Source organism: Neopelma chrysocephalum, unplaced genomic scaffold (genome assembly GCF_003984885.1).
Source record: "Neopelma chrysocephalum unplaced genomic scaffold, ASM398488v2 Primary Assembly neopelma1_68, whole genome shotgun sequence".
NCBI classification, from domain to species: domain Eukaryota; kingdom Metazoa; phylum Chordata; class Aves; order Passeriformes; family Pipridae; genus Neopelma; species Neopelma chrysocephalum.
Window position 1 is genome coordinate 6,940,719 of NW_020897727.1, and position 27,996 is coordinate 6,968,714.

The 27,996-nt window shown below is 54.7% G+C and overlaps 1 protein-coding gene across 4 annotated transcripts; it reads left to right on the forward strand.

Annotated features, from left to right (window-relative positions):
* Positions 1–1,550: 1,550 nt before the first annotated feature.
* Positions 1,551–26,991, forward strand: KIAA0513 (KIAA0513 ortholog). 4 transcript variants are annotated; one of them, XM_027685207.1, is made up of 13 exons: positions 1,551–1,683; positions 15,733–16,213; positions 16,983–17,082; positions 17,612–17,685; positions 17,807–17,877; positions 18,403–18,610; positions 18,994–19,034; positions 19,475–19,556; positions 20,142–20,219; positions 21,821–21,850; positions 24,249–24,329; positions 24,631–24,725; positions 24,836–26,991. In XM_027685207.1, the coding sequence occupies exons 2-13, from the start codon at positions 15,876–15,878 to the stop codon at positions 24,883–24,885; spliced, it is 1,248 nt and encodes a 415-aa protein (XP_027541008.1). In that variant the 5' UTR covers positions 1,551–1,683; positions 15,733–15,875; the 3' UTR covers positions 24,886–26,991. The 4 variants fall into 4 exon arrangements, with proteins under 4 accessions (XP_027541008.1, XP_027541009.1, XP_027541007.1 ...); XM_027685208.1 differs by lacking the exon at positions 1,551–1,683 and adding an exon at positions 3,416–3,733; XM_027685206.1 differs by lacking the exon at positions 1,551–1,683 and adding an exon at positions 10,721–10,853.
* Positions 26,992–27,996: the final 1,005 nt, after the last annotated feature.

Consider the following 27,996-nt stretch of genomic DNA (forward strand, 5'->3'; position numbering starts at 1 on the left):
AAGCCTTAATATAATCTTCCCTGCATGAACAGCGTTGCAGGGGGAAGACACGGGGAATGTTCTGCGGAGCGGGCTCCAAATGAGGCACGCAGGATGTAGGCGGAATTGCTCCATCACCGCTCCTAATGGCTTAACCAACAAAATCCATATTCATAAATCAAGCCAGGAGCGGGAGCGACCTCTGTTCAGCTCTGCTGCCGAGCCGTGGTGCAGCCAGAAATAAAGGCAGATTATATATTGCAGGCAGCAGCTCTGCAGAGATCTGCTGCAGCTGCCACGACTTGGCCTTGGCGTTAAGTGAGCCCAAGGAGAGACGATACAATCAAATCTGTCTGTCGGCGGCTGAAGGATTAGCTGAGTCAACCAGGAAAAAGCTGAGCTAATTTATTGTGCTATTTTCAGCGCTGAAATGCACCCTGGATGGAATTTTACCCTCAATTAGAGATCTCACAGTTCTACAGAATGTAATCATCAAGACTGTGCTTTTTCAATGTGTTGACGGTCTGGATTTGGGCACTGCAGTGGTTGGTGGAAGCTCTGTGGCTGAGGTGAGCTGATGAGATCTGGGAAGTAGAGCCATTGGAGAGATGAATTGGATGGATCTCTTCTCTCTGGCCAAGGGAATTTTGCAGGGAGGAGAGTGTCAGAGATGTGTTGGCAGAAGGACTTGGCGGTGTCTTACCCATCATGCAGGGCTGTCACCAGCACTGGCTCTGATCAGCTGAGGCTTTTTCCTTCCTCACAAGGACACAGAATCCACCATTTTCCACCTTGAACCCCCTGAAGTGTCACTGGAAAGTCCAGCACAAAGTCTGGCTCTGCCCTTTTGCAGCTGCCCTTCAGGTATCATACAATCCCAGAACAATTTGGGTTGGAAGGGACCCTAAAAACCATCCAGCTCCACCCCCTGCCATGGGCAGGGACACCTTCCACTAGACCAGGTTGCTCCAATCCCCGTCCAACCTGGCCTTGGACACTTCCAGGGATGGGGCAGCCACAGCTTCTCTGGGCAACCTGTGCCAGGGCCTCACCACCCTCCCAGGGAAGCATTTCTTCCCGATATCCCATCTAACCCTGCCCTGAAGTGTGAAGCCACTCCCCTTTGTCCTGTCTCTCCAGGCCCTTGTCCAAAGTCCCTCTCCATCTCTCTTGGAGCCCCTTTAGGCACTGGAAGGGGCTCTAACGTCTCCCCAGAGCCTTCTCTTCTCTAGGCTGGGTCACACCTCCGAGCCAGGAGAGCATCCCCTGGGATGCCAATGAGATCTCCCAGAAGAGATGCCATTTCAAGGGCAAAAAGACAAACAAAAAAAAGTCAAATCAAGGTGAAGTGAAGTTTTAACCAAAACTGTTTCTGTTTTACCCAAAATTGAGCTGTTTGCTGGTGAGTTTGGCAGGGGGGAGGAAGGGGCTCTGCAGGGATCCCGGGGGATGCAGGGCTGGCTGCTCTCCCAGCCCAGAGCGGGCACAGGCAGCAGCTCCCTGTGACGAAGGGGCCAAAAATAGAAACTTTCCCGCAAGCGGGGAGGAATAATACTTTTCCTGACACTGTTCAATAGCCTTGAGGCTGCAAACGTGGTGATAAGCAGCTGTTTGCCTGTGCTCTGGAACAAGCGTGGTTTATCTCTTCCTTGTTCCAGCCCTGGAGGAAAAAACCCAGCGATTTTGCTGCCGTGGGACCCCCAGGTCTGTATTTTATTATTTCTGTATTCCAGCAGCACCTGGAGATTTGACTTGAATTACCAACCCTGACGCGGCCCCGCCGTGCTCTTGGATTAAAAGCCAGAAGCAGGAGGTGCAGGGGAGCTCTGCAGGTTTTGGGGGGGGGGGGTGATCTGGGCCGATCCAATTCCTGAATTAGTGGTGTTTTGGGGATTTGGGAAGTCGGGGATGTGGGTGCCCATCCGGGCTGCTCCCCCCGGAGCTTTTTGTGGCGCCGGGAGGAGGAAACGTTTCCAGCCGCCTGTGCAAACAAGAGGCCCCGAGGAGGAAACACAGCAAGTGATGCTGGGGAAAATCCCAACCTCCTTGTGCAAACCTCAGGGCTCCAGTAGAGGATTAAATCCCAGGTAAAACTGGGGTTTCCCCCCTCCCTCTCCTGTCCTGCTCCAAAACTTGTGCTTTCAGGTGAGGCGACACCGCTGTTTCATGCAGAGTATGGCAACGTTGGGTTTAGTGGTGCAGTTTGGTGGTCAGGGGAAAACCTTCCTGATATTCTTCATAAAAGATTTATATTCAATATTGAGCTGATTTTAGGAATTTTATTAGCCAGCAGCTCTGGGTGATGATGTCTGTAACACTTTAGTGGCCACAGCCTCTTGCAGCACCAGCATGGAACAGGTTTAGCTGAGTTTTCCCCTCTATAAAACTCCTCAAATCCCCTCCTTTGCTTCCCATCTTCCCTGATGCATGGCTGATACAACCAGAGGCTTTTCCCAGCTTCAGCCCATCTCTGGGAAGCGGGATGACATTAAATTCAAAACAAATTACTTTGTGCATTCGAGTGAGGCTGCTCGAATGCATTTTCTTTCCCTAATGACGGAGGCAGTGGGAATTGCAGCACCATTAATTCCTGCTTTTGCCTCCTGTGAGTTGTCAGGGACTCTCCCCCTCGCCTGGTAAATACCTCATTCGTTGTGTCGGATGCTCTGCTGTGTCCCTGGGATCTTTTGTACAACCTCAGTGCTGAAAAATACCCCCAGCAGTCTGAGAATGCTGTGGGGTGAATCCTGGAGCTGCAGGATGCAGCAGGGATGAAGGGTTTACAGTGAGCTCCGGAAGAGACAGCCCAATCCCAGCATCCCACGGCGTTTCCTTCTGTTTTGTGCCTTTTGAACCCTTTGGGGTTCCTGGCTGTCGGTGCAGGGTGAGGAGATGGGGCAGCTGCCAGGCTCCAAAGAGTTTCCAGCCTGGAGGAAGATCAGCCGTGCTGCTGGCTCTTGGAATGGGAAACTGCCGCTCAGAGGACAATAAAGGTTATTAAATGTCAGGGAGAAATAAAGCTGCCTTTTTTTCCCCTTTTTTTTCCTGTTTTTTCCCCCTGGCTGCTCTGGTTTGCAGGCACTTTTTGCTGCAGTCAGAGCAGGGAGATGGGGATTGGAAGCAGCTGCCTTGGGGCATCCCATCCACTCTGGATTTGGGAAGGGGGGTTACTCCTCAAGCATTTGGGGGTTCCAGCCACAGGCCAGGGGCCTCCAGACAGATTAAATGGTGTATTCCCTTAGTGGGCACAGCCTCCCAGGGGGTTAAATAGGTTTAGACTCACTCTCTGGGATGTGGGATGCATCCAGCCGACTGCTAAAGTGTCTCCAACCTTTTGCCAAGCACAGGGTGTCAGTGACAGCACGAGGGGTGGTGACACCAGCTTTGCTGGCCTCTGCCACACCTCCTGTCCCAGCCCTGTGTCCTCGTGGCTCTGGCAGCAGGAGCACCAACAGGTCTTTCCAGTCCTGCCTGTGGCTGTGTTTTAGCACACGGTCCCTCCGGGAGCTCCCATCGGCACGTCGGGGCGGCACCTGGGGAGAGGGAAAAGCACCAGGTGCATCACGGCCTCACCTTGTTTGGCCTTTACTTTGTCAGCTGTAGCTTTAAGTAATCATTGGACAGCGGTAAATGGTGGCGGAACTGCCCCTGTCACGCCAGGCTGTGTCCGCCCGGGACTGGGCACGCAGGGCATCGCCTCTGCCAGACACTTTGGGAAGGAGCAGTTCCAGGAGGCACCATCCAGGGGCTGAAGGTAAAGGGCATTTTGGGGCTGGGGGGCAACCTGGGGAGCAGGCTGGGGCTGGAGAGACCCCTTGGGGCACCTGGAGGGCGGGTGTCACCCTGCGTCACGGCTGATCCCACCTGTCAAAGCTGGTGGAGTCGGCTGGGAGGAAATATTGGGTGCTGACCTGCACCTCCCACGGCAAGGAGGAGGCGTGGAATGGTAACAGTTGGCATATTTGGTGTAGTTTGGAAACTGGGCATTTTTTCAGGTGGTGAGAAGGGTGACCCCAGGGGTCAGTGATCCAAGTGCAGCTCCCACGAGATCCCACACTGTGGTATCTCCCTTGCTCCCCATCAGAGGCTCATCCACAGCACCGCTGTGACGTATCCATTCCCTGGATTTGTCCCTCCACTGCTGCCTGGTCCCAGTTTAACAGATGGCTGGAGTGACAATTACTGCCTCCAAAGACGATATTTATAAATTCCTTGTTGGGCTGTTATCCGGCATGTGATGGAGCTTTACACAAACAGAGAGCTGGGAGTCATTGCTGGCTGCTGGAGCTGGGAAGGAAATAACAGTGCACAAGGCACTTCCAGAGAGCGTGGGGGGTTGTGCTGGGGAAGCAGCTTTGGAGGGTGCAAGTAAAATCATAGAATCATGGAATGGTTTGGGTTGGAAGGGACCTTAAAGATCAACTTGCTCCAATCCCAACTTGAAATGAGTTTGGCTTGGGTAGATTTGGTCTGTGTTAAGAAATATCACTTGGGGGTGACTGGCACTGGCTGGCTGGCATCTCATCCCATTCCATCTCAACCTGTCCTATCCCATCTGATCCCATTGGGAGGAACATGCTGCATCACAGAGAGCTGCAGGACTGTGAGGTGAAGTTGCCTCTCATGGCTCCTGGAGTTAATTTAGTTGCTTTTATCCTTTTCTTGGTTATGTTGCTCATGAATTGGGAAGCTCTTAATGCAAAACAATTAGGGATGGAGTTCCCTGGGGGTAGACTGATTCCCTTTCTGGAAATGCAATGGTTCTTTTGTCCTCCGTGTTCCTGCCCCTTGCTGCTGACCAGGGCAGTTGATGGCAATACTGATGCTCTGGGCTGCAAAGTGGGGATTGCAGAGGTGCTGGTGATGTCGGGAAGGAGAACATGGAGAGCAGGGAGGTCTGCAGGGAAGTCACACCTGAACAGGATGCTCAGTAGAGGATGGGTGAGGTGGCCTTCTCAGGAATCCTAGTCTTTGTCAAAATTTGGAAATAAAAGCAGGAAAATGGCAAACAGTTCTCTGCCAGCATGTCATGCCTTTAACACCTGCATTCCTGGGCTCGAGTCATCTGTCCCCTTGAGCTGGTGACATTCCCTTTGGTGCTGTGGCCTCTCTATCTCCTAAGCATCCCCTGCACTTGTCCTGTGCTCATGTCCAAATGCTCTGGGGATCCAGGGGCTCCCACCACCTCCTCTCCTGTGTGTGTGGCAGTGGTGAGGGACCACGCTCTGCCTGGGGAACATGGTGATGTTGGAGGTGATGCTTATCCATGGCTTCTAGTAACTGAGCTGGGAAAGGGAGAGGGGACATAGGACACAAGTGCTGTGCTGGGCAAGCGCTGAAGTGTCACAGGCACTGCAGGTGTCACCAACAGCTTGTTTGTGGGAGGCTGGTGGAGGCACAGTGGGGTTTTGCCCAATGCTAAGCTGCAGTTCCAGGCTGCCTTTCCCCATGAATCCCATTGGTTTGCAAGAACCAAGGGATATCCTGCCATGCCAAGGCTCCTTTCACGCTGCTCTGGGAGCCACCACATGATGCTGGTGAGGTCCCCAGCCCTGTGACACTGGGACAGCAGAACACTGAGCTGCAACCTTTGCCCTCCCAGCAGCCCCACCCCTGCTCCTCACCCATCCCGCTGCCTGGCACGGGCGGGAGGGATCAAAACCAACCTCCTTCCTCCCAGCTCTGCCACTGCTGGTGCGCCACGTGTGGTTATCCGTGCTCCCAAGGACTGGTTTACCAGGAATTGAATTCCCCTGGAGCTCTTCCCCAGAGCCATGTGGACTTGCAGGAAGTGATGGTAGTCACAAATGCCCATGCAGGCCCTGGATATTCCTGTACTGAGAGTTTGGTGGAGCCAAACGTGATCTGGGTGTGTCTGGAGGGGAAGCAGAGGGAGAGGAGCCCCCCAGTCCTGCTGCTCAAGCCTGTGTGAGCTCAGCCATCTGTGTTTCCCATTATAAATAGGCTCAGCTTTCCTTTTATGAAAGAAAAAATAGGTTTCCTTTTCTGTGGCATAACTTTTTGGTGCTCTGCAGATTCCAGGGAGGCTGAGGGTAATTATAACTCTTTCATCCTCACTCGCCTGCCTTGCTGAGCTCCTCTAGCACACGTGCTGTGACAGATGTTTGCTCACTGAGAGGACCCCGGGGAGACACAGGAAGGGTTTTTCCTCCCTAAAGGAATTAGCATCATGGAGGTGTGTGGCTTTGACAGCCTGTGGCAAGCTCTGCTTTGCTCAGCAGAGGGGTAAGCCGTGTCCCCCTGACATGGGATCCAGCTGTGGGATGGCCTCAGGGAGGGCAGAGCACCCCCAACACCTATCCACGTGCTCTGGCATCTTCTGTGTGAACAACACACCAAATTGCCATGGTCTGGGGCTTGGTTTGTAACCTGGATCCCAGCTGAGATTTAGAGAGAAGCTGGAGGTCAGCACAGGGCTTGTCCCCTCCAGGTCTTCCCCTGTGTCTGGATAAGGTGGAGAAAACTCTTTAAAAACACATAAATCTCAGCAAAGGAGAACTCCTGGCTGTGTCTGGCTCTTTTACACCACCACAGAGGGAGGGTTTCCATGCCCAGACCAGTGGTGTGACACGCAGGTGATGTGCCAGAGGGATGTGAAGCTGGGAGTGCAGGCGTATCCCTGTCCTTAGCCACTTCCATACATGAGGTGACGGAAGCTCTGGTGACTTCTGCACTGGAGAGTCAACCAGGAATAAGGAAACAGAAGGATTTTCCCAACTGCTGTGCAAACAGGGGCGTTCAGTGCGGGAGGGTCCAACTTAATGCCATAAACCAGATTGGATTAGGACGGATTTGCAGAGGGCCAGTCTGGAAGAGCAGCTTATTTAGGTTTTTAGCAGCCGTGTCACAACCATACGCGGTGTGGCAACACTCTGTTGCATTGTGCTGGTGTTGGGTTTGAGGGCTCAGGGAGTGGCCTGGAGCTCTTGGGCTGGGCAGGGGAGTCTGGGCTGGGAGAGGGCTCTGGAGGACAGATCAGCACCAGGAACCTGATATCTTCCTTCTCTTGGGAGTCTGAACCAAATCTTTTAGCCCATGAGGTCAAGGAGGGTGAGTATCTCTTGGGGCTTGGATGGTTTCCTGTTGTGGGTCTTTTTAATGCAAATTGATTTATCCTTGTGCAAGAGACTTGGTGATGTTGAAGTATCTTGTTGCCCCAGTCCCTCTCTGTGTGCTTTGGCTCTGCTGTGCTGGTGGCACAGCTCTACCCAGAGCAGTTGCCCCTCTTTTGGGGGACTCAGCCCTCACCATGGGGCCAGCCTGGCCATTGGTGTTACAGGACTTTGGCTTTGGGACTTTTATGAGAGCTTTTATTTTGTTTCTCCTTGCTCTTGCTCTACCTCCATTCCGTACAGTGGGATTTTTCATCATGAGGGGCAGTGGAGGGGCAGCACAAACCTCTTCTCTGTGACAGGACCCGAGAGAATGACATGAAGTTGTGTTAGGGGAGGTTTAGGTTGGATATCAGGAGAAGGTTCCTCATCCAGAGGGTGGTTGGGCACTGACCAGGATCCCCAGGGCAGTGGTCACGGCCCCAAGGCTGACAGAGCTCAAGGAGTATTTGGACAATGCTCTCAGGGACAGGGTGGGATTGTTGGGCCTGTGCAGGGCCAGGATTTGGACTGGATGGTACTTGTGGGCCCTTCCAACTCAGGATACTCTATTATTCTATGGTGCCTCTGCTGTCCAAACCCTGGCTCCTTCCCGGAGCTGCTGCTCTTCCCCTGGCCCTTGTGCCTGGCCCCGCTGCACACGGGTGTGAAGCAAAAAATTGCCCAATACCTTAATAACTTCCACAAAAGAGCTGCTTCCTGTTGTAGCTGCCGAGTAGGTGGGGGTGTCACCCTCTGCTCAGCACCCACCCTCCTCTCTGCCTCCCTCCCGGTGCTGGAGACCCATCCCTGGCAGATGCGAGCTCGGCTGTGTCACTGCTGCTGCTGGAGTCGTGCCGTGTTGTGATGGGGAAGGGAAAATAGGGCACTTATCGTGTGCGACAGACACAGCCACCCCCAGAGCCTTTGTCTGCAGAAAGGGAAGGGAGTGATGAACACCCACGTCAGAGGCAGCTCTCCCTGTGCCAACGCTGCAGCTGCGACCCCGGCGCTGGTGAGGCCGTGGGTGCCCTTGGGCTCCGAGTGCACTGAGGAGGGAGGTGGGTGCTGGAGGAGAGGAGAGATGTGGCTGCCAAACAGGGAGGCTGTGGGGGATAATTTCGGGCTGAGGATGGAGCTTGGAGAGGGGTCGCCCTCCCAGGAGCGAGAGTGTTTTTGGGGGAACCACCATGGAGAGATTTCCACAAGCTGCTCAAAAAATCATGGACATCTCATATGGGTGCAGGAGGGTTGATAACCCAACATGACCCTTAGTGGAAATGGACTGCCCCGGTCCTTGGCTGCTTCCAGCAGAGTAACGGGGTAGATGATCTCCCAGCACCTTGTTAAGGGGAACAATTCCTGGGGAGGGCTGTGAGTTGAGGTGGAGGTGAAACAGGGGGAAGAGGCGCAAAACTTACTAGAACCATAGAAAGGTTTGGGTTGAAAGGGATCTTGAAGATCACCCCATTCCAACCCCCTGCCACAGGCAGGGACACCTTCCACTAGACCATGTTGCTCCAAGCCCCGTCCAACCTGGCCTTGAACACTTCCAGGTGCCAGGAGCATGTGTGCTGGTGCACTGCTGGGGTTTCCATCTCCCGTGCTCCAAACCCTGGGTCAACAGCAGAACACATAAAAATAAATAAATTAAGATCAAGCATCCACATGAAAACCCAACCAGCAAGAGCTTGCAAGGGGGAGGCACTAAAACCCTCCCCATTGTGTTATATAAAAATTGGGGATCTGGGAGGTGTTTTTACACGTCACTTGCAATTTCTGAAGTTTGGCTTAATTATAATAATCACCCCTGGCAGACAGTCGATTAGTGATGCTCTCGGATTTCTGCTGAGCTAAAACGTTGTGTCACAAGTGCCTTGTTTCCTCCGTGGGCTGATGTGATGATGATGGGGGGGGTGGCAGCATCCCCTCTGTGTGGGGTTGAAGAGGGCAATGAGCAGTTTCACACTAATTGGCACCATCTGAGATCTCCTGACGGGGATGATCCATGGCAGGAGTGACTCACTCGTCTCCCTCACTCCTGCCTGGCTCCAGAGGACTGGAAAGCCCGTGGAGGACTTTGACTCTCTTCCAAGGGTGCCCTTATGTGGCAGCACCTGGGTTTGGCCAGGCTTTGCCAGGGATACTGCAAATATTGTAACCCAGCAATATTTCCCTGGGTTCATACAGTTTGCTGCCCATGGGCCATGCCCCCATGGCATCTCCAGAGGGGGAGGGTGCTGTTCTTACAGTCAAGCCTGGTTTTTGCTCCCTAAGGGGATCAGAGCAGGACTGCCAGTCTTTTAGGGTGTGCTGGGTCAGCAGTCAATGTTTCCCTGTCCATGGGGGTGCTCTGATGCATGGGAAAGCACTCTGCTCAGGGTTGGGGTGATGCTGGAGCAGGGAGGAAAAGCAGGACCAAGGATACTGGGCTGACACGAAGGGGGGGGGTGTTCCAGCCTCCCCTCGCTGTCAGGGAGTACCTTCCACTGCCTGGGCGGGGCTGCTGCTCCCCCAACCCTCAGAGAGACCTGCTGGGCTAATGCAGGCATTAACTGGGTCCTTTTGGGAGGGCTGAGATGCTCTGGCACAGATACTGGCAAGGGCAGAAGTGGAGGTGTTGGTGGCCTCCTCTACACGGTCGTTAATTCTCTTTGTATTAGAGACTCCTTGTCATTGAGAGCATGCCAGAATTGCCACTTGTAACACCCCTCTGGGACATCCCTCCCAGGGTTCTCACCCTTTCTCTCTGTCCCATCTTTTGCCACAAAAACCTTGGAGCTTTTTCTCTGGGGGGCCAGGAAAGAAACTGGACCCCAGTGGTGCTGCCTCGGAGCAGGCAGCAATTCCCCTGAGCATTGCCCTTATCCTGTTGCTGCACCACCCAGTTCCTCCTCCCCACTGCAACTTTCCTGCCTCTGATCTCATTTGGCTTTTTTTTTTCCCAGAGAGTCTCACTTGGGAGGAGCAGAGCAGGTAACTCACACTCCTCAGGGGTCTGAGTGATGGGGAGGCTTAAAAACCATCTAAAGGTGATGGAAAGGGCTGGAGAACACCCCCCCCCCTTTGATGGGAACTCCACCTAATTTTGGATAATATTTCAGGTGTCATTATGCACGGGGGCTGCTTTGAGTGGTAGAATTCCCCTTTGATGGGGACCCACCTCATTTTGGTTAATATTTTGGATATCTGCATGTGCAGGGGCTTGCACAGGATGTTTTGGTCTGGAGAACTCTTCGAGGGGGACCCCGCCTAATTTTGGTTACTGTGTCGGATATCTGAGTGCACAGGCTGTTTTGGGCTGGGGAATTCCTCTACGAGGGGGACACCGCCTGATTTTGGTTAACATTTCGGATGTCTGAGCGCACAGGGCATTGCACAGGCTGTTTTTGGGGGGTGACGGTCTCGGTGTGGGGATCCTCTCGGAGGGCCCCGCTCTCTCGGGGGCTGCGCGCTGGCCCGGCTGCCGCAGGAAAAGGGGCCGGCGCGGCTCTCGGGAGAGACATCGGCGCTCGGCCGGCCGTGAAAGCCGTGGCCAAATTACACAATGAGGTTTTCCCTCGCCTTTCCCGGGAGCCGCCAGCCGGGCTGTGCGCGCAGCCGTGCGTGCTGCGTGGGCACCCGCGATGCGCCGGGGCTCCGGAGGGAGGGATCGCATCGTCCCTGCCCCGCATCCACCGCCGGCGCCCACGCCGGACACAGCCCTGCCGGATGCTGCCGACCCACCGGCGAGCCGGGGTGCTCCGAGGCTCCTGGGTGCAGGTAAAAGCGAAGGGAAGGAGGGAGGGAGGACGGGGACAGGGGACAGCAGCTCCGCTGTGACCCCGCGCGAGGACAGGCCTCGGCACGGCTGGGGTTTAATCCGTCCTCTTTCCCCATCTCACGCCGGGTGGTGGTAACCTGCTTTGCCGTCAGCACCCACCTCCCTTTAAACCCAGCACATCGTTTGGATGCATCCATCCGTCCTGCCTGGGAAGGATGGAGGGTCCTCATGTGCTCCGAGGGTCCCCAGGCTCCACCAGCAAAAGGCTTCAGCTGTGCTGCCGTGGTGGCTGCATCCTTAACCCATCCACAGGGGCTGGAGGCAGCTTCTCCCGTGGGAGTCGGGGCCTGTGTTAAGGGCAGGGAAAACCATCCGTGCCTTTTGGGGATCTCATTTCCAAAATACAGCCTGGCCCCCCGGGATGAAATTTTGCTGGTGAAAATGGGAATTGTGGAATAAGTAGCTGCGTTTTGGGGCTCCTGGGGATATATGTGTGTCGTGGGGGGGTGTGAGGGCTGTGCTGCTGCAAGTGTGAAAGGAGAAGCCGCTGCTCGGCACAAAAGCCCGGCTTACGTAGCGCAGGTCTATTCAAGAGACATTTAATTCCCCTCTGAAGTCCAGGCGAATGGGGAGCTGCCATCTGGTGTCTGATGGCAGCGGGGGAAAAGGGCTCTCTGGGAAGCGGGGCAAGCTGGGAGCTGCTGGGCTTCAGATTCCCTGGAAATGGCTCCGGTATTAGGGCCGAGCGAGATGGTTCAACACAGTGCCCCGTGTGGGTTAAAGTTGGTTTTGGGAAGGGGAAAGATCCTGCCTGTGCTGCCCACCCGGCAGCAGTGCCCGGACGCTGGGGTCAGGAGAGGAGATGCCACTGGGGAAAAAAAACAGTTGGCCAACACACATCACGTGCCAAAAATCCTCCTGCATCAGGGACAGGGACCCCAGTGCAGGCTCAGGGCAGAGCTGGGTGCTGACCCTGACATGCACCGAGTGTGTGTGGTCTCTGCTCCACCTGTGCCAGCGCAGCTGAGTGCCGGTCACAGCTCAGAGCCCCCTGGCATTCGGGGAATTATTTTTATGAAGTTGCAGAGCAGTAATTCCTGGGCAGTGCTGCAGCACGGCTGCGCCTCAGCGAGGGCACAGCTCGAGCCCTGACAAACAGGGAGCATGTCCCTGCTGCCAGTGCCAGGAGCAGAGCGGATCCGCAGCGGGAACAGGCAGACCTAGCACGGGGGAGTTCCAGCTTTCCAAAGTCCTGGTGTTTGAGCAAGGAAGTTTGTGTGTTTGAACGTCTGTGGGGCGCTTTGGGATGGGGTAGCTGCGGTACCTCCGGATTTAGGGTGGTTGGATGGGTCTGGCACTCAATGGGTCTGCATCCCTCAGCCATGACCCTGCTGCTGGGCTGTTCTCCCTGTGGGAGAGACACAGGGGAACAAGACTGACCAGTTCCCTGGGAGGAAACAGGCCGTTCCCTTACAGCACAGGGAGTTTTCCTTGGCAGACACACAGCTTTGCCCACGGTGCCTTTGCAGAGCCCTGACAGGCTGGCTCAGCGCCTGCCGTGGCACGTGCTTGGCTGGGACAGACCCGTGGGTGCAGTGAGGGGGATGGTTGTGTGGTGTCCCCAGCGGGAACAAGTGGCATTCCTGTGTCAGACTCCACAAACCAGCTGCACGGTGGGCAACACAAGCCCCTGGGACTTGAGTGCACAGGGTGAGGGGACAAGTGTGGATCTCCATGGTGGGCTGCAGTGTGGAAAAGTGCCAGCACTGGGAAATGGCACTTTTCCCTGTCCCTCCAGCAGTGGTGACTCCCTGTGTGTCCCTCTGCATCAGGGCTGCATCCTCTCCAGGGCAGCAGGATGTGGGAAGGGAGGAGGCAGCAATGCTCTGACCCCCTTCCCGCAGGTCAGGAAGGACTTGTCCCATGACACAGCTGAGAAACGGAAACATGGGATGTGTTTAAACAACCTCTGCTGCAGAGCAGCCTGAGCCCTGCCCTGGTCAGGGCAAGATGCTGCCCACGTGCTGCGGGAGCATCTCTCGCCCCCGCACAGCAGCGGGATGAACACAGCCCTTGGCATCCACATCCCTTGGCAGGGCATGGATGCACTGCCGGAAATCTCTGCGGAGCTCGTGGCTGTGTCCATGCACAGTGTCCCAGGGAGCAGAGCCATCCCCTCTGGACTGCCAAGCCGAGTCCTGCGAGAATATTAATTGTGTCTTTCCCCCTTTCCTGGAGCTGAATGTCCCCAGGGGCTCTCAGAGCCCTTGAGCTACGTGTCCAGGTGCCATCCAGCACCCAGGGAGCAGAGAGACAAGAGGGATGGACTCCTGCAGCTACAAGAAGACAGCCAGAGGTTTCTTCACTTTAATTACAGTTTTTAATCATCCTGACAGCTCCAGGCTGGAGCACCGTCTCCATGTAGGATGCAGATGCGAGTGAGGGTTCGAGCACTGTCATTATGTGGGATGTCACCCACAGTCTGAGCTGATAACAGGGATTATTTGAGTTTGTCATCCAGCTCTGGGGACAGGGTGGGAAGGAGCTCATGGGGATCCAAGCCTTGTGGCTGGGAAGTAAGGAGAGCTGGGCCTCAGAGTAGCCAAATTCTGCTCCCCTTCGGGATTTCCATCGCAGCAAACTGGGATTGAACCCCACTTCCCAGGTGTGAATTGCTGAGGTCCCTCATCAAACCTGACCTCAGCATCCAGCACACCTGGGAAAAGCCCCAGGGGGAAACCATGCAGGGTTTAGGGGTACTTGGAGATCCTTAAAGCTCATCTCATTCCAGCCCTCTGCCACGGGCAGGGACACCTTCCACTAGACAAGGTTGTTCTAAGCCCTGTCCAACCTGGCTTTGGACACTTCCAGGGATGGAGCAGTCACAGCTTCTCTGGGCAACCTGTGCCAGGGTCTCACCACCCTCACAGGGAAGCATTTCTTCCCAATATCCCATCTAACCCTGCCCTGTCAGTGGGAAGCCATTCCCCCTTGTCCTGTCACTCCAGGCTGTTGTCCTAAGTCCCTCTCCGGCTTTCTTTGAGCCCCTTTAGGCACTGGAAGGGGCTCTCAGGTCTCCCTGGAGCCTTCTCTCCATCGGTGCCAAAAGGGACTTTTCAGCTGCCTTGGAAGCGGGAAGGGCGGGGGGCAGAGGGATGGATGGATGGATGCATGGATGGGTGGGTACATGGATGGATGGATCACAGCGAGGTCCCTGCAGCTCGCGGGGTGGTTGGAGGCGTCAGGTTGCCGGGAATGCCGAGCTGGGCTGCAGCTGGCTGGCTCCCCACGGGCACCCCGCCAGTCCCTGCTGTGCCGCAGCCTCTGGGCTGCTCCTCTCCCGACAGAGGGAGAGGCCTCGGCAGCTCCCTGAGTGCAGCAGTGTCTGTGTGGCTCTCCCAGGACGCAGGTTCAGGTGTGTGTGAGGAGAGAGTGTCTTCGGTGTGAGGGAAGGGGGAGAACAGGGTGCCAGTGGAGGGGGAGGTGATCGCTTGTGGTGGGTGCATGCTGGTGTCCAAATTTCTGCCACCTGAGGTGACTTGACTTTCTGTCCCTGCTGTTTCTCAGTCCTGGGGACTGTGGGACAAGGGATTTTCCCAGCTGTCTGATGCTCAGGGAGGGTGCAGTATTTTATTCTCCAGCTATCCTGTGGGTCTCAGCACTCCGCTGCCCCAAAGGGTCCCTTGGGATGGGAAGGAGGAGGAGGAAGGTGCTCCTCCTGCACCCTGGGGGTTATTTTCCCAGAGACACTGTGCTCTGCTCAGTGAAACACGTCAGATTTAGTTTTATTTTGCACTCTTTTTTTCTCTGATGAACTGGACATTTATCCTTTGGGGTATGCTAATAAATCTGGGTACTTTTGCTCTGGGGATGGTTGCCTGTGTCCTGGGTTCAGTTCCCTGGAAGGCAGTGGGGCTGTGTCAGTGTTGCTGTCGTGCTAGGTTTGTCACTGTTACCTGTCACCTGTGCTGCTGTCTCTGCTCCTGTGCCACCTTGTGCTGGCCCCATGCCCGGATGCTGCAGTGGGGCTGCTTGTACCAGGATCCCCTCTCAGACACCATCATTTGCCACCTCCTGGGGCAGAAACGTTCTCACAGAGGACGTGAGTGACTCTGTGATGAAAAAGCAGTTTCAGGGCAGCCCTTTCTTTGCCCTTTTTGCTGCACAGCAGCTGCTGAGGTGCTGTCTGGGATGGGCATGTGCTGGAGCATCGTGGTCCATTACCAGCAGGTGCTCCTGGAGCAGAGCTGCCTGTGGCCTCTGTACCTCCTCTGTAGGGCCTTTGCAATCTGGGTTGGATGCCAAAACTAATTATTTGCAGTTCAGAACCCTATGTCCTCATCCCATTACAGTTTCTGTTGTGTCCAGCATCCCCTTTCCATTCCTCATTTAAGTCAATGTGTGTTTAGCGCTGGGATGCTCCACCTCGGAGATGATCCCATTTCCAAATGGGGTCAGACAGACCCAGGAGCAGAGAGGAGGGCAGGAGAGAGGAGGGTGCTTCTCCAGGGCTGCCCTGGAGAATCCCCAGTGTGTTGCCAGCTGCTGGCTCACGCCAGCCCAGTTTTGCCCGTCAGGCCGTGAGATGTCACATCCCAAATACGACATATGGAGCTCGGGCTCAAACTGTCTCTTTTCTGGGCTAAAGGATGGAAAACCCTCTTGAACTGTGCTGAAAGCACACGAGCACTGCATGGGTTTGCTGATTCACGTGGCTGATGGAGAGCAGCCAGCCCTGTCTGCCTGGTGTGTCCCTGTCCTGTCCCTCCACTGCTGATGGACATCCTGGGGACATCGTAGCTGGTGGCCTTGCCCAAGGTCCATGGTGGTGATTCTCTGGGGACCTGTCCTCACTCTCATCCTCCCTCTGTCTTTCAGATGTCCTGTGCTAACCTGTCCCCCCTCAGAAGGTCCTGCCTGCCTTAGCCAGCATCCTGCCTGCAATGGCCTCAACACCTCAGTGAGGGGCAGAAGGACAAGGAGCAAGTCCCTCCAACACCACCACATCCCCCAGGAGAGCCATGGAGGCCCCTGTGGATGTGCCTGTGGGGAACCTCATTGACTTTGATGCCGAAATGCCCGCCTGCGACCCCTCAGAGCCCGCTCCTCCCACTGCTCCCAGTGACAACGGGCACCTGGGGGATGCAGGGGACGTGGCCGGGGAGGAGAGCGATGCCACCGAGTCGGCGGACAGCGAGAATGACATGGGTGACTCTCCCAGGCACTGGGGTGGCTACCGCCGCTCCTCCTCCAACGAGTCCTTCTCCTCCAGCCAGAGCACGGAGTCGGCGCGGGACGAGGCGATGGCCGAGCGCCGGGAGTTCATGCGGCACTATGTGGAGAAGATCTTCACCGGGGGGTAAGCAAGCAGGGCCAGTGAGTGCTGCTGAGCCTGCTGCCCGGGAACATCCCATGGGATGAGATCTGGCTGCTTTCCCACTCCGAGAGCATCGGTTTGTGTCCTTCCCTGGGCTTGGCTGATGCAGCTTGTTGCTCCACAGCGTCGGAGCTAAGAGGGCGTGCAGGCTTTGGCTTGCACCCCTCTCCTGAGCACATCCCAACTCATCTTCCACCCCCATCTTCCCTCCCCTCTTCTTTGTCCCCTTTCCCGTGCCAGGGGGCTCGCTGTGCCGGGGGTCTCCATCTCCTCTCTCCACTGCGCATCTCTGCTGATGCCTGTGCAAATGCCGGTGGCTCACACATGCCCCGGGACCCCCAGGCAGCCCCGGGCTCTGTCCCCATCCCTGTGGTCTCCGTAACGCGGTGTCTCAGCGCATCAAGCAGGATCGAGCAGACGGAGCGTGATGAGCAGCAACAGGGCTTGTTTTCGCTCTGGGGCACCGCGCCTGTCTCTGGAGCTGTTTCTGCTCGCGCTGTCCTTGGCTCTTCCCTTCTCCCTCTGCCTTTGGTTTCCCCCCTGCCAGGGAGGAATAAAAGAGCAGCGTAAGCTGAGGGATGAGAAAATGGATGCTTCCATTCCCCTCTTCCTATGCCTTCCTCCTGGCATCGCAGCGCCGGGTTGTTGCTGCTGAGGGATGATGGGGGGAGCGCAGCTGTGCTGGCTGAATGGGAGACGCCGGTCACATCCTCAGCTTTAATGGTGTTTTTTAAATTTTTCCTCATTTCAGAGAGGATTTGGACCAAGAGGAGAAGGCCAGGTTTGGTGAGCTCTGCAGCAGCGAGAACGGGAAGGGCAGGGAGTGGTTCGCGAGATATGTGAGCGCCCAGGTAAGGGGAGTGAGGGGGAGGGAGCAGGGATCTTTCACTAGACTTTTGAACAGCCTGGGCAGGAGGGTCAGAATCACAGAATCACACACAGAATTACAGAATATTCTGAGTTGGAAGGGGCCCACAAGGATCATCGAGTCCAACTCTTAAGTGAATGGCCCCTACAGGAATCAAACCAGGCCAGGGGAATTTAACTGTACCCCGAAGCAGTATTTTTGGAGGGCAGAAACTTGAGGAAAGGGAGGAACCTCAGTACAGGGAATACAGAAGTGAATAAATGCATCTCAAGGCAGTTGAATACATACTTAGTGCAATGTGGGAAAGAACTCATTTGTTTTATTTAAAATTAAATCCCACCAGCACTTGGAAATGCCCTATTCCCTAAAAGAACCATCCAGAGAGGCAAACCACTGTTTCTGAGGGGGAGCCAAGCTGTGTGTACTCTTTGCCCATGTCCCATGGTGGAGGTCCCAGGGTGGGCTGAGGCTGTTCTTGCTGCTGTGCTGAACCCTGGGCTCTGTCTCTGCAGCGCTGCAACTCCACGTGTGTCTCAGAGCAGACCTTCTACCGCCTGATGCAGTCATTCGCCCTCGTGCTGTTTGAGTAAGTCATGGGGGGAGTCTGGGGCTTCGTTGCAACCACCAAAAGCCCCTGAGATCAGAGCCATGAGGCTGTTTGAGTTTCCATCACTGGGTGTCTTCACTGAATCCTCCCTCCATGTCAGGTGTCACCAGATGGATGATTTCAGCCCCGCCAAGAACCTCATGACCATGTGTTTCACCTACTACTACATAGGTAAGAGGCATCTGCACCCTTGTGCAGGCTTTGCTGGTGCTGGGGACCTGTGTAATGTGAGCCCTGTGCATGGGAAGCGTGGTGGAGGGGCACCCCAGCTTGGCTTGTTCTGGGTGACACTGATACCGGGTGGAAAAGAGCCTCCATGTCTGAGAATCCGTGGATACCTGGCAGAGCCCCTTGCTGGGGTGGTAGCTCATGGGGATGCTGGTTTGGCATTGGCATTGGCATTCTAGCCAGGGATGTTTGCATGTGACATCCCCCAGATGTTCCCCGACCCCAGCCCAGAAGCACCTTGGCTTGTTACTTGGTGTGTGGTGCCCACTCCTCCACGGGGGGCTGGATTTTCTACCCAAAATGTGGATGAGGATAAAGACCTACAGGAATTGGGGTGGGATAGGATCTTGGGTGTTTCCATCTGGCTCCTGGTGTTTGTGGCGCATCTTGTAGATGGAGCAAGTCCCCCAGGAGCTGTCAGCACTCAGGACCATGGAACTCACTGAGCTCCTGATGTGTTTCCCCCAGGCAAGCCCCACGCTCTGCCCTTGGAGGCCAAGGAGAAGCCCACAGGCAGCATCGACTCGTACCTGAAGTCGGCGAACACGTGGCTGGCGGAGAAGAAGGACATCGCAGAGCGGCTGCTGAAGAACACATCAGCCAAGACAGAGAACGTCAAGGGCTTCTTCGGGGGCCTGGAGACCAAACTGAAGGGTCCTGCCACCAAAAAGAGCGAGTGGGTACCACTCCATTGGGTGGGCAGGGTGGGCTGGGGCTGTGACCAAGGCAGAAACCTCCTGGGCTACCATGGCCATGGGAAGGTGGTCTCTAGCCTGGTCCCGTGCTTTGTGCATTAGTCATTGTCACCTCATGGTCTGGGAGTCCTGTGTCCCTTGGGTGTGGAGTTCTGTGGTTCCAGGATCGTGGTCTTCTGCGTCATCTCTGTACTGGGTCTGACTGGGATGGACACCACCATCTCCTAGTCACCTTTCTGGCCCCATGGAAAATGGCACAGGAGTAGGGGGTCTTTCAAATGAGGGTGCTTCCTTCACCAGGGACATCATGGGCTGTCAGGGGGGACGGGATTTTTGGGAGCTGAAACTGTTTTCTGTCCCACAGCGAAGGGGAGGACAAACCGAAGGAGAAGCTGAAGAAGACGGGTGAGTGGAGCCAGGATTGCTGCAGTGGGCATGGTCAAGGCATCCTGGGGGAAGGAGAGAGGGCTGGAAATGCTGGAGTTCCTTGTTTTAGAACAAACTCAACTCTTGTCCTACAAGGAGCTTGTCCTCAGTGTCACAGGCTGCAGAGGTTTGGGCACCACTGCCCTGCGATTTTGTGGTGCATCGGTCTCCCCCAGTCACTGTGTGTGCTGCCAAACCAGTGGTCCAGTCCCTTGAGTATTAGTGGGCTAATACCTGCCCACAAAAAGCAGCCAAAGCTCCTCTTCATGTTGCCATGGATGTATTGAGGATGAGTGTTTGGTTTGCAAACCATCACTGCTTCTCGGATGCCAAGCTGGGAGGGGGGGGCACAAAATCTTTGCTTGGGTGGGAAGCTGGGAGTCGTCCAGACCTTGGCATGTGACTATGTCCCCCCTCAGTTTCTGTGCAGAGCCCAGAGGAGGAGGAGAAGAAAGGAGAGAAGATCTACCTGTACATGCACCTCAAGCAGCAGCCGATCTGGTAAAGCCCCCAGGGCGAGCTGGTTCCTGCCTGGCATTGGCCTCCATGGCCTCCATTTGTCCTCCTGTCCCACATGTTCTCCAGATGTTCATGAGTGCCTTTAGGCTGTTGCCTCTAACAGAGGTGACCTTGGGCTTTGGCACATCCCTTGTGCTAATGAGAGTGTGTTTGCAGCCACAAAAGAGCTGGTCCAAAAATGGATCAAATCTGCCAGACTTGTTTGGGCCATCCTCAAGTCACCTCCTGACCCTTGGGAAGTGGGTGAGCTTGGCCCTGAGAGGATTTGGGGACAGGCTTGGGGGGATTATAGAATCATAGACTGGTTTGGCTTGGAAGGAACCTCAAAGCTTATCTCATTCCAACCCCCTGCCATGGGCAGGGACACCTTCCACTAGACCAGGTTGCTCCAAGCCCCGTCCAACCTGGCCTTGGACACTTCCAGGGACGGGGCAGCCACAGCTTCTCTGGGCAACCTGTGCCAGGGCCTCACCACCCTAATTGTAAAAAAGCCTTCCTTCTATCTAATCTAAATCAGATATCAGGGATGGGAGGTGACCTTCCCTGACATCTCCCTCCCTCCTGCAGGCACAACCTGCGGTTTTGGAACGCTGCCTTCTTTGATGCCGTGCACTGCGAGCGCAGAAAGCGATCCCCCACCACCAGGTAGGACATTCCCAGTGGGAAAAGGAGACTCTGTGTCCCCTCCAGGCCCCCCAGAGTCTAAGGCCTAAGCATGACCAACCACGGGGAAACGCTCTGCTTTCCACCCTGGATTGCAAAGCTGCTGGGACCACTGGGTGGTGGGGTAGGCAGGTGAGATCCGCATCCTCTTAGGGATTTGGGAGCATGAAGGTTTTCTTGCTCGTTTTGCATTGGTTTTGGAAGAACAAAGCCCTAGAGGTGTGCCCAGAAATCCCAGCCAGGGTTCAGGCTGTTGGTGCTGTGTGCCAGCAGATCTGGGAGATGCTTGGTGCAGCCCTCAGGGAGATGCAGTGGATGGGAGGGGATGTCCTGTGTCCCTGCTGTCCCCAGGAGGGCTGTGGTGACCAACCCTGGGTAACCAACAAGGACGAGAGCTGGGGATGGCAGCAGAGCCAGCCCTGAGAGCTGGGAGGACTGGGACAAACCCTGCAAGGGGAAGGGGATGCTCGTGTCACAGGGTGGCTGTGCCTGGGCATGGGGGCCCCTCAGGGTGCAGGGGTGGTGAGACACTCTCCAGGCTCATGCCCATCTCTTGCTCCACCACGGGGCTACTGTGAGGGCTCAAACAATTCCCTCCTCTCGACTGCAGTTTCCTTGCTCCGAAGCCAGACCCTCCCGCTGTCTGTGAGTGCCTTGAGGCTTTGAGCCCTCAGGGTGAGAGTCCTCGAGCTCAGAGCATTCGAGCAGCCCCTTTTCTGAGCACTGACAGCACCTCTTGAAGCAACCAGTCTCCCTGTGTCCTCCCCAAATCCCGAGCTAAGCCGCAGAAGCTCTGGCTCTCACCCTGGGATGCTCTGCCAGGCTCAGCGCACCGATCAATCCCTTTTTTCCTCTTTAATGCTCTTCCTTTTTTTCCCTAGCAAGCACTGAAAGAGGCTATTGAACAGTAATGGAACCATAACTGCATTTGCTTTGATTAAGCCCCAAATTAGCAGCAGCAAATGTCTCACAAGGACATACGCCACCGGCAGCTGCTCTCTGCTCCGGGTGCCTTTCCCAATTAATCTGATGGCTGAGTCTGCTGCAGAAACAAGCCTGACTAACAAATGAGCTTTGGGAGCTGCAGCCTGGTATCTCAGAGGGGGTTGGAAGGTGGTGGTGACCCCCCCCGTAGTCCTCTGCAGAGGATAACAGGAGCCACTGGGTGAACCGGGGTGCTGCTTGATGGACTGAGGATTGAAATCCCTGGCAGGAGAAGGTGGTTGGTGAGGGCTGGGTTTGAAATTCCAGGTTGATGCTTGGCCATGGCAGGTGTCCAGAGGGTCCCTGGGGATGGGGTACCCCGTCTGTGTGGGGTGCCCAGGGCATCTCTGGGGTGGCTGGGTTGTGTCCTCCTGGGGCTGCAGCGAAGCCTGGGGAGGATTTTTCTCCTCTGTGTGGGGAGGGTGGGGAGGGGGGAAAGGAATCAGAACTAAACTCCTCTTTTTCTCTCTCTTTCCTTTCTCTCTGCCTTCTAACAACCTTCTTCCATCTCTTCTTCTCTCCGTTCCCCTCCATCCCTCTGTCTTGCATGATCTTTTCACGCACCACTTTTGTCGGCTCCGTTTCTGCTGCCGCTCCAGAGGGAACACTGGGGAGGAAGAGGAGAAGAGGTGTGTCTGTCCCTGTACTTCATTAGCATCCAGAGGCTGATGCTCACTTCAGGTCCAAATCCTGCCCTGGGGAGGGGAGTAAAGTGTTTTGGGGGGCTCTAGAAGGTCCTTTCTCCACTGGGGAGAAACAGCTGCCAAAGGTTTGACCATGAGCATCACCCTCACCAAAGGGCCAGAGAGGTTTTAATTGGTTCCTCTTTAATGTGGTTTTTGAAAAGGAACATGAATAGCTTTAAGCTGTGAGATTTTGCTGGGAATATCCCTCTGGGCAGGTTTTGGACATGAACTGAGTCTCTTTGTAGAGAAAGCATCCCCCTCTCCTGTCCTTCCCGCTTGCTTCTGGCTTCTGCTGCCACATAGAGGTGCTGAGGATCCTTTGCCAGCTGGAAAAGCTGGTCCTTTTTAGTTTTTTTAATGCACTCTTTTCCTGCCATCCCTTTGTAAAATTAAAAATGCAAATGGGGGCTGCATGTCACGACTGGGAGCATGTCCTTGGAGCCACATCCATCCGTGCCTCGAGTTGGTGTCAGGGCAGAGGACAGTCATTGCTCCTTGCTGGAGCATGGGATCTTGGAGCAAATCACTCCAAGTGGTGGCATTAGCAAGAGGATGAGGGTTCTTTGAAGTCTGGCAGTAAATCTTCCGTGTGGCTAAGGAATGTATTGGCAAAAGGATAACTCAAATATTGCTTGGAGCGAGCGCTGCTCAGGTTTGCTGAGGGGGGAATGCTGCTGCTGGAAGAGGGGTGATGCTGAGCAGCTGATGAACAGTTCTCACCAGTTCCAGTCACTGCAAAGCTTTCCTGCATACCCCAAAATACAACCCCACAGCCCATGGGGTTGCTCACCCCTGAGCCTGCCCTGCTGGGCCAGTATGAAGATCAAAGGCTTTGAGTGGAGCCACATGTGGGTTTTCCCCCTTCCCAGGCATGTTACTCCCCAGTAATAAGCCAGAAACACAGCCAGTTTTTTTGAGGGGGCCACTTTGATAATGTTTTTTCTCCCTCCTTCCTCCCTCAAAAACATAAAAAGGCAGGAAAAAAAATGTTACAAACATGCTTCTTCTGTAAGCGAGCCAGTGGGGTCTGTGAAGTTTTGCTTCCAGATTTCAAAGCCCCTTAATTTTTCTCCTCTCTTTTCAGCCTCCACATTTGGCTGTGGGTTTTATTTGTTATCGTAAGCTTTATCTGGGAGAAATTACACCTTTTTTTTTTTTTTTAAATCCTTTTAAGCATATTGTATGTGTTTCCAGAGCCCTATAAATATGAGCTGGTAAATGAAGGCTCAGATTAAAAGCTTCGCACACCCAGGCTGGGCTGGGTTAACGAGGACGGGCTCCCTTCATGAGGTCAGCCTGGCTGAACACTCATCCTCTTCCAGTTTCAGCCACACAAATGTGCACTGGGCTGAGCCAACCTCACTGAATTTAGAGTGAGACCCCCTTGTCCCAGCTGTACTTTCCACCCAACACAGACCTTCCCTCCTGCTTGGCGTTCCCGCGAGCTACAAATGTGTGTTCTGCTCCTGGTGTTCTCCTCTTCCTTCTCCTCCATACAGCTATTTTTCTTCTTCCTATCCCTGTTTTTCCTTGCTTTTCCTCCTCTCATCCTTGGCTGTAACCTCACCTGACTTCTCGGGAAGGGCCTGGCTTCACTGTGGAGCTGTAGTTTCCCCGGCATGCATGCACTGAGCCCCCTGCCACCACCCCAGGGACATCCCTGTGGCACAGGCTTTATTCCTGGGATGGCGACTCCTGCCACTGCCTAGAGCTGGTTGCAAACATGTAGAGCTTAAAAACCTCCATCCTTTAAGGCAATGCTGCAGTTGCAGGGAGCCGGAGTGGAGCCGGGGCATCCTCAGGGCACCACTGGGATTTTGGCTCATCAGCCCCAGAGAGGGGCCGTGGGGAGGGGTGTGGGAACCCCCTGCGCTGTTGGAGGGGGAGGTATGTTTGGGGAGCAGCTTGCTTGGGGTTCAAGGAGTTGGAGCCCTGCTGCAGATGGGGGAAGAGGTGCCTGGTACCCCCTTTGGCACCCCTTCCAGTTTGGGGGGCTTCAGCAGAGCCCTGCTGGGATGGCCATTCCCCTCCTTCCTCCTCATCCCCCTCACTGAAGCAATGGCACCGAAGGTGAGCTCTGGGCTGGAGTGGTCAATGTTAGTTTTAGCTCTTAATCAGGGCCTTTCAGGGCAAAGCCAAGGCTGAATAAGACCTTTCCCTGGGGCATCTCTTGCTTTGCCCCAGGGCAGGAGATCTGTGCATGGATGCAGGCTGCGAGCTCATCCAGCACAAGAGAAACCCTTTATGGCCTCCTGTCCTTCAGCAACATGGCCCAGGGTGGGAGAAAGCAGGCAGGGGGTCCTGGGGTGACGGTGGTGCCAGATGGACTTGTGCCTTTCAGGGAGAAGTGGTGCCACATGACGCAGGAGGAGCGTGACGACAGCCTGCGCTTCAACGAGAACATCACCTTTGGGCAGCTGGGGTGAGCAGAGCGAGGGGACTGGCCCTCCTGGGGACCAGCTGTGGAGGGGGGACACCTGACAGATGTTCCCCCACTGGGGAACATCCCTGATGGTGTGGAGGGCGCTTGAAGCTTCCCCCTGGGAGCTGCTCCTGCCCCGTATATTGAATATCCAGGTGCCAAAGGGTGTGGGAGAGCTCTCCCACAGCTGAGCACTGTCCCAGCGCCTGGCACAAGGGGCTGTGGAGAGGGAGAGGAATGTGGGGGGAAGAAGGACCAGCTTGGCCCTTCCCTCACCAAGAGCATCTCTGTTCTCCCTCAGCACCTTCATTCACAACATGCTGGCGTTCGGCCTCAACAAGAAGCTCTGCAGCGACTTCCTGAAGAAGCAGGCGACCATTGGCAATTTGGATGAAGGTAGGGGAGATCCCAAGGGATGTGCACCCCCATCATGGGGTCCTGGAGGGATGAAGCATAGATGGGGTGGTTCAGCACCCTCCCAGAGCTCTTTTCTTTCTCCTCTGCAGAGCAATACAAGCTGCTCAGTGACCACATCGAGCAGATGGCCACCGAGTAGCCTCCTGGCTGGCACATGGCGATGGAGAGATGGCAGCCAGACAGGTGGGGAAGGGAGAGAAACCCACCTCCGGGGCTACCTGAGACTGAAGCTGGGATACTTACAATGAAAATCACACACACAAGCTGCAATAAAACCTGCATGATCATCCACCAAACTTTAGAGCTGCACCAGGGCAGCCTGTAGACATAGGAGCTGAAACAGCCCCCTGCCCTTGCCAGACCCTCCTGCCTCTATTTTCAGAGCAGACAGTCCCAAAAGTGAACTTTGTCAGTTAAAAAGCGAAACAAATCACAAGGCAAAAGCAGAAAGAGAGTGACTGTGCAGCCCCCAGGCACTCAGTCTTCAGCCCTCCCATGGAAGGCTGCTGTGGTCTCCAGTGTTTGCAGCTCGGTGCTTTTCCAAGGCTGCCATGGATGGTGGTAAATCCAGAGGTATCCAAGGCTGCTTTGCCCTGCCGCCATCCCCTTGATGAGCGCAGCAGATGCTGGAACTGTACTAGGGATGCAGGAGGAGAGGGCAGGGATCACATCCAGGCGTTGGGGCTGCATCCAGCCACCGAGGAAGCCAGTGCCGGGGGGAGCAGCCGGCTCTGCCTCCAGTTTGATCCATCTCCATATGCCTGTAGTGAGGCAGTGGGTGCTGGGAATATGTGAGTTTGTCCCAGGTGCTGAGGAGGATGATGGGATGCAGCAGCCAACGGGAAGCTCTGGGTCACTCAGGTTGTGTTGTGTATCCAGGGATGTCACCACTGGCTGGGGACACGGGCAGTGCGAGGGGTTGGTGGGAGCAGAGATGGGGCTGTCAAAGTGCTGTGCTCAGGATACGGCTCCTTAGGAGCTGGAAGGAAATCCTTCCCTTGGGAAACCTTCTCTGCACTGCCTGTGTGGTTTTGTACCTCTGGGCAAAGAGGAAACACAGTTTGCTTCATATCATTAGCCTGGATCAGTAGGAAAAAAGCCATGGCCTTGGGCAGGATTGTGGGAAGAGGAGGCAGAGGAGAACCACGTGGCTTGGGAGGAGGCAGCAAAGCACATCCTCCTGCTCCCTGCTGCCCTGTCAGTGTTGGGATGTCGCTGGATTGTGACATTTCCCAAAGCCTCCTGGCTTCCCGCAGCGACCGTGGTAGCAGATTAATCGCTCTCCTTCCCCGGGCTGCTCCTCGCTGTCCCCTCCTTCCCCAGCCCCTTTGCTCCAGCTGATCATCCATCAAACCTGAAACAGCCCTGTCTTAAGGACATCTCCCGTTCTGCTCAAGGGATGGCAGCTCCCACTGTGCAGCATATCTGATTTTTCCCCATGGATCTTGGCGTGGTGTTTGCAGACAGGCTGGGGACATGAGGACATCGCTGGGGACACGGGAACATCACTGCTCCCCTCTGCAAGGAGCATCCCATAGGGTCAGAAACCCCCAGCCCTGCACAGCCAAAGGTCCAACACTCAGTCTCACCCCAAAAACATCATCTTGAAACACAAGTCGAGGTTTCAAGATGACTGTCAATCCATTTTTCCCCATGCTGCCAGCTGTATCCTGTAGGATAAATAGCATAAAATGGTATTTTTTCCATGTAGCTCTTAGTTTCTGGTATTATTTCTGAGCATCTAAGTGATGCTTTTACCTAAGCTGGGCTTCCCTTGCTGCTGGGGATGGGACTTGGCTCCATGTTGGGTCTTGTAGGAAGGATGGATCCAGCACAAATTTTCCCTTGGACAGAGTTACTGGAGAAGGGTTTTTGCTGGGGTGAGGGGCAGATGTTGGTCCCTCCAGCAGCCCCTCAGCTCCATGAACACCTTCCTGATGGACAGGATGTGCTGGACCACAGGCAGCTCAGCATCCTGGAGCATCCTATCCCCATGACATCCCTGTATCTGTCTCCACTCAGGTCTTCCCCAAATCCTCCTTTGTTTCTTTATTATTATTTTTTTTTCCAACATGAAAAAAGAAGTTCAGCGCTGAAGTGTATATTATTTGCATGTGTATTTTTCTATTAAAAAAATAATTAAAATCAAATAAAAAATATCCATAAACCCTTCTCGGCCGGGACTGTGTGAAGGATGGGGTAAGAGAGAGAGAGAGATATTGGAATAAATTACCTTAAATATTAATTTTTTTTGCTCCACTGTTGTCATGTGTTTTAACCAATGGATCTTCTCTGTGCTTCCTGCTTGGCCTCAATGTCCCTGGTGCCTTCCCAGTTCTGCCCTCATCATCTTCTCTCTTTTGCTGACCTATTTTTTAATAAAGAAAAATTGATGCACCTTTTGCAGAGACTTTAGCATTTGCCCTGGAGCCAGAGAGGCACATGAAGGAGATTTAATTTTTATTTTCTTTTCCCCTGTGCTCTCAATCTCTGCCAGTCACCACTGAGTTGATGACAGAGCTGAGATCCTGCTCTGGCCTTGGGACATTTGATTTCAGTGTATTTAAAAATCAATTACTCACAATTATCCTATTAAAAAAAGATGTTCCCTTAGGTTAATGGGCTGAGAGTGTCATCCTCCACCCAGGCTTCGGAGTCCACGTCCCCTTGGGTCTCCATACGGCCAAGCTGAGCCTGTTCCTTGCCCTGCAGGGCTGGTTTCTCTCTTGGTAGCCCAAGGGGAGGGGTTTGTGGCCACGTTTCTCTTAGGAAGGAACTTGCCCCGCTCCTTTTTATTTTAATTACCCTCCACAGAAACCACCATCCCCAAAGCTCATGCTCAGAGGTTTTACCTGGTGTTTTACCTGGATGTGGACTGCCCAGCTATGGAAAACCAGGAGCCACCCACATGCCCTGGGATCACTTTTGTTCCCTCCATCTGCTGAATTCCTTATCACCTTGCTGTGCCTGATAAGTTTGTGTGTATAAGAAAGGAGGGGCTTATTCCTGAGGTATTTGCTCAGTGCCAGGTGCCCTTTGCAGTGGCTGCACCCCAGCATCTCCCTGTTCCTGGTTTTGCAGGCTGGGTGCTTGCAGAAGGGTGTTGGGAGGTTATAGGGGCAGCAGGCATAGCAAGAGGGAAGGAGATCTCTGGCCACTTAATCCCAAACTGTGAGGAAGTGAGATCCATGGTCAGCTAACCTGGAGCTGGGGGGTCTCCTGGGAGCAGTGTCCCTGTCCTGCTTGTTGT